Raw genomic sequence first — 3,076 nt, 5'->3', positions numbered from 1 at the left:
AGCCGAGCTGGTACTTGTCGGCAACAGAGGAAGAGCTTCACGGATGCAAATACCCAAACGACCCAGCTGATACTGCAAGGCATATCCCCACTATCGTGAAGTACGCTGGAAACATCTTGCTTCTGAAGATTCCCGAACTGATGCCGCGGAAGATTCTTGAACATGATGATGCCGCCTATGAAGGTGGCCCAGAGAGCGGCGCCGAATGTGGTGGAGAAACAGAGCAGATGTGCCAACTTTAGGTAGGTGGAGAGGGTGGGCGATTTCAGACCATCCGATTTTGACCCAAAGGTCTTCGGGGAGAATATCACTCCGATGGCCAAGAAAGCCACGACTACTTTCTTTTTCTCACTATTTTCTCGCTCTAAACCCGCCGCAGAGGCCTAGGAAAGAACTGGCTAACTCTCTGGAAGCTCTGGAAGACACTGAGTCTAGTAATTTTTAGAGTGGTGCTCGCCCTTTATGACGCCCTAAGCTCATACGATCCTTAACTTCCATTGCACTGAACCTAAATCCTGAGTCCCTTTCCACTACAACAACAAGCAGGTCAGGAGAAGCTACCGCACCCGTAATGCAGTAACCCAATCCAACCCCCGTTGTTCCCCAAGTCCTTGCATCCAACCTGGTCCTCGGCTCGGTCTGAACCAACACATACCGACCCACATCTATAGTGTTAGCCCTTTTGGAAACCAATATAGGAACAGGGCTCCCCAACCCTGCAATTGCATCTCTAATAATCTTCATTGGCGTCAAGAAATTAAATGGCACAACTTCCTTAGCCAACTGAGCCTCGATTTTCGAAACATTGTCCTTCACCTTACTTGAAATCGCTGCAACCCACAGATGAGACTTCCCCAAACAAAAAGGGTCATCCTTGATCCCCAAATTGATCTTCTCCAGCACCAACTTTGCATCTCAAACCAAACCCAAATATGGTTTTCGAAGCTCAATCTCTTCCTTACTAACATTAACCAAAATGAACTTCACATCCTTGGACCACTTAGGCGGCTCACCAAAGTGCAAAAGCCAGTTAAGCCTTGCGCCAACGACAAGCGCCACGTCATATTTCCCGATCGCCAGAGACCTTGCTACGGTCGCCGCTAGCTCATGAGTGTCCAGCAACGGCCCCTTCCCCATTGAAGTGGGCAAAAATGGGATTCCGAACATGCGGTCGATGCCGAACCGAGCAAGGGCCTTGGCGATCAGCTAGTTGCCATCGAGTGCAGTTGTGGTTGATTCACCCATTGGAGACTGCAACAAAGAGAGCAAAGCCATGGGTAATGGCAACGGCCACTACCCCAGCAAGATCAAGTGTAGCATCGGATGTCAACTTGTTGTAAGCTATGGCTGAACCAACTATCTCTTGCCGTCTGGGGGACTAATTGAGAGAGTTTGAGAGACTTTTTGAGGTTTTCTTTTTGTTTTGGTTTCTGTGTATGATTGACCGAGAGAGGAGAAAGAGAGAGATCTGGTTTCTTGGGTTTTTGCAGATTTTGCAATGTTTGATTTTTCAGATTTGGCAGATTCACTGTGGACGTGAAAAAATGAAAGAGAACCGACATAGTTTTTCGTGTCGATTCCCACAGATGGCGCCAAATGTTGATGCACAAAACCGGAGGTCTTAGAACAATGTAAATCCGACCGTGAATCTGCAAGAAATGTAAATAAAATAAGATGTATCGTGGTTCACCCCAATATTTGGGCTACGTCCACATTGATATTGTATTTCTGAGAGGATTGTGAGGGAGAGAGTGTGAGGATCCTCATGGCCTAGGAATTGGCCTCTCCTAATAAAGAGGGTGAGGAATCCTTTTATAGAATAAGGGCTCCTCACTTATTACATATTTGCCCCTCCATTTATTATATAATTACACTTGAGTCCTCGAGTATTTATACGAGATCTAAATACGGAGGCTCTAAGTATGGTACAAACATATGTTTTATAGATTTCTATAATTATGGTTTACGAAATATTTATGATTTATCGAATTTACATTTTATTAAAAGTTATGAATTATTGGATTCTCGTATATACAAGTTTATGGCTTTCAAATATGCTTTATTTTACGGATTTATGAATATGTGAATTATCATGATTTATGAGATGGATTTTTAAGCCTTTGAGCTTGGGTACTATACTATATGACGTCTATAGCCATACACACATCACGGGTATGACGTTTTAGAAATTTTTTCGATGCTTATCTAGTGGGTTATCATACGGCATATACACACACCATGGGTATGACGTCTATGACCATAAGACACAGTGGAGGAGTAGTGAGATATATATACCCCTAGCTTCATCGTCGAAAGTGGTGTCGGACAGCTTCACTATGAAGGAAAAATTTTGTCCTAGCTAAGAACATGTGAGAATATTTGAACACATATGCAAAATATTAACACATTAAAGTAGGCATGCATTCAAAAACAATTCTAAAACCCATGACTTTCAAAGCCTAGTGAATGGTGAACCATGAGACTCTTTAACAATATTAAAGAGAAGGTAGGATTTAAAGATTGATTACCCTTGAAGCTCATCCTTGTTTACACAAGGGATTCACCCAAGTGGAGGGCCTTCAAGTAACCTCCTAGCTCCTTGGATCTTCCTTGTGATTTTCTTCCTTTTGATGCTCCTTTGCTCCTTGAGGATGTGAGGAAAGGATCTCCAAAAACCAAAGGTTTGGTGTCTCTAAGTCTCCACACCAAGGATGAGGTGTGAAGATGAAATGGATGACTTAGAGAAGAAAAGATTGCTAGCTAAATCCTCTCTAAGTGGCCGGCCTCCTTGTTGAGAAAAAGAGAGAAAATGTTTCACCTCTTTGCCTCAAGAAAAACCCTTGTGAGAAAATAGCTATAAAGTTAACTTTATACTACATCACATTTGAGTGGCAAACTTGTAATTAATTCAAGTTTGCATCCACTCTCCCTTATGGCTGGCCTTGTCTTTGTTATTGGGCTAATTGCCCATTTTGTTTTAGTTGTCATACAACTTAAACATAATGGGCTTTGTGGACCAAAACACTTTTGGGCCCCGAAACCCAAAACCAACTTAAAAGCCCAATACGAACCTTTC

At 42.9% G+C, this 3,076-nt stretch overlaps 1 protein-coding gene across 1 annotated transcript; it reads right to left on the bottom strand.

Moving 5' to 3' along the window:
- Positions 1-441: 441 nt before the first annotated feature.
- LOC108171289 (2-hydroxyacyl-CoA lyase-like) lies at positions 442-1,137 on the bottom strand. Its single transcript, XM_029096659.1, has 2 exons — positions 927-1,137; positions 442-830 (listed from the first exon to the last, which is right to left on the bottom strand). The coding sequence occupies exons 1-2, from the start codon at positions 1,135-1,137 to the stop codon at positions 442-444; spliced, it is 600 nt and encodes a 199-aa protein (XP_028952492.1).
- Between the last annotated feature and the right edge of the window lie 1,939 nt (positions 1,138-3,076).

The sequence above is a fragment of the Malus domestica genome, chromosome 16 (genome assembly GCF_042453785.1).
Source record: "Malus domestica chromosome 16, GDT2T_hap1".
In the NCBI taxonomy this organism is placed as follows: Eukaryota; Viridiplantae; Streptophyta; class Magnoliopsida; order Rosales; family Rosaceae; genus Malus; species Malus domestica.
The sequence above is the reverse complement of the archived record's forward strand: the minus strand, read 5'-3'. Positions and strand labels throughout refer to the sequence as shown.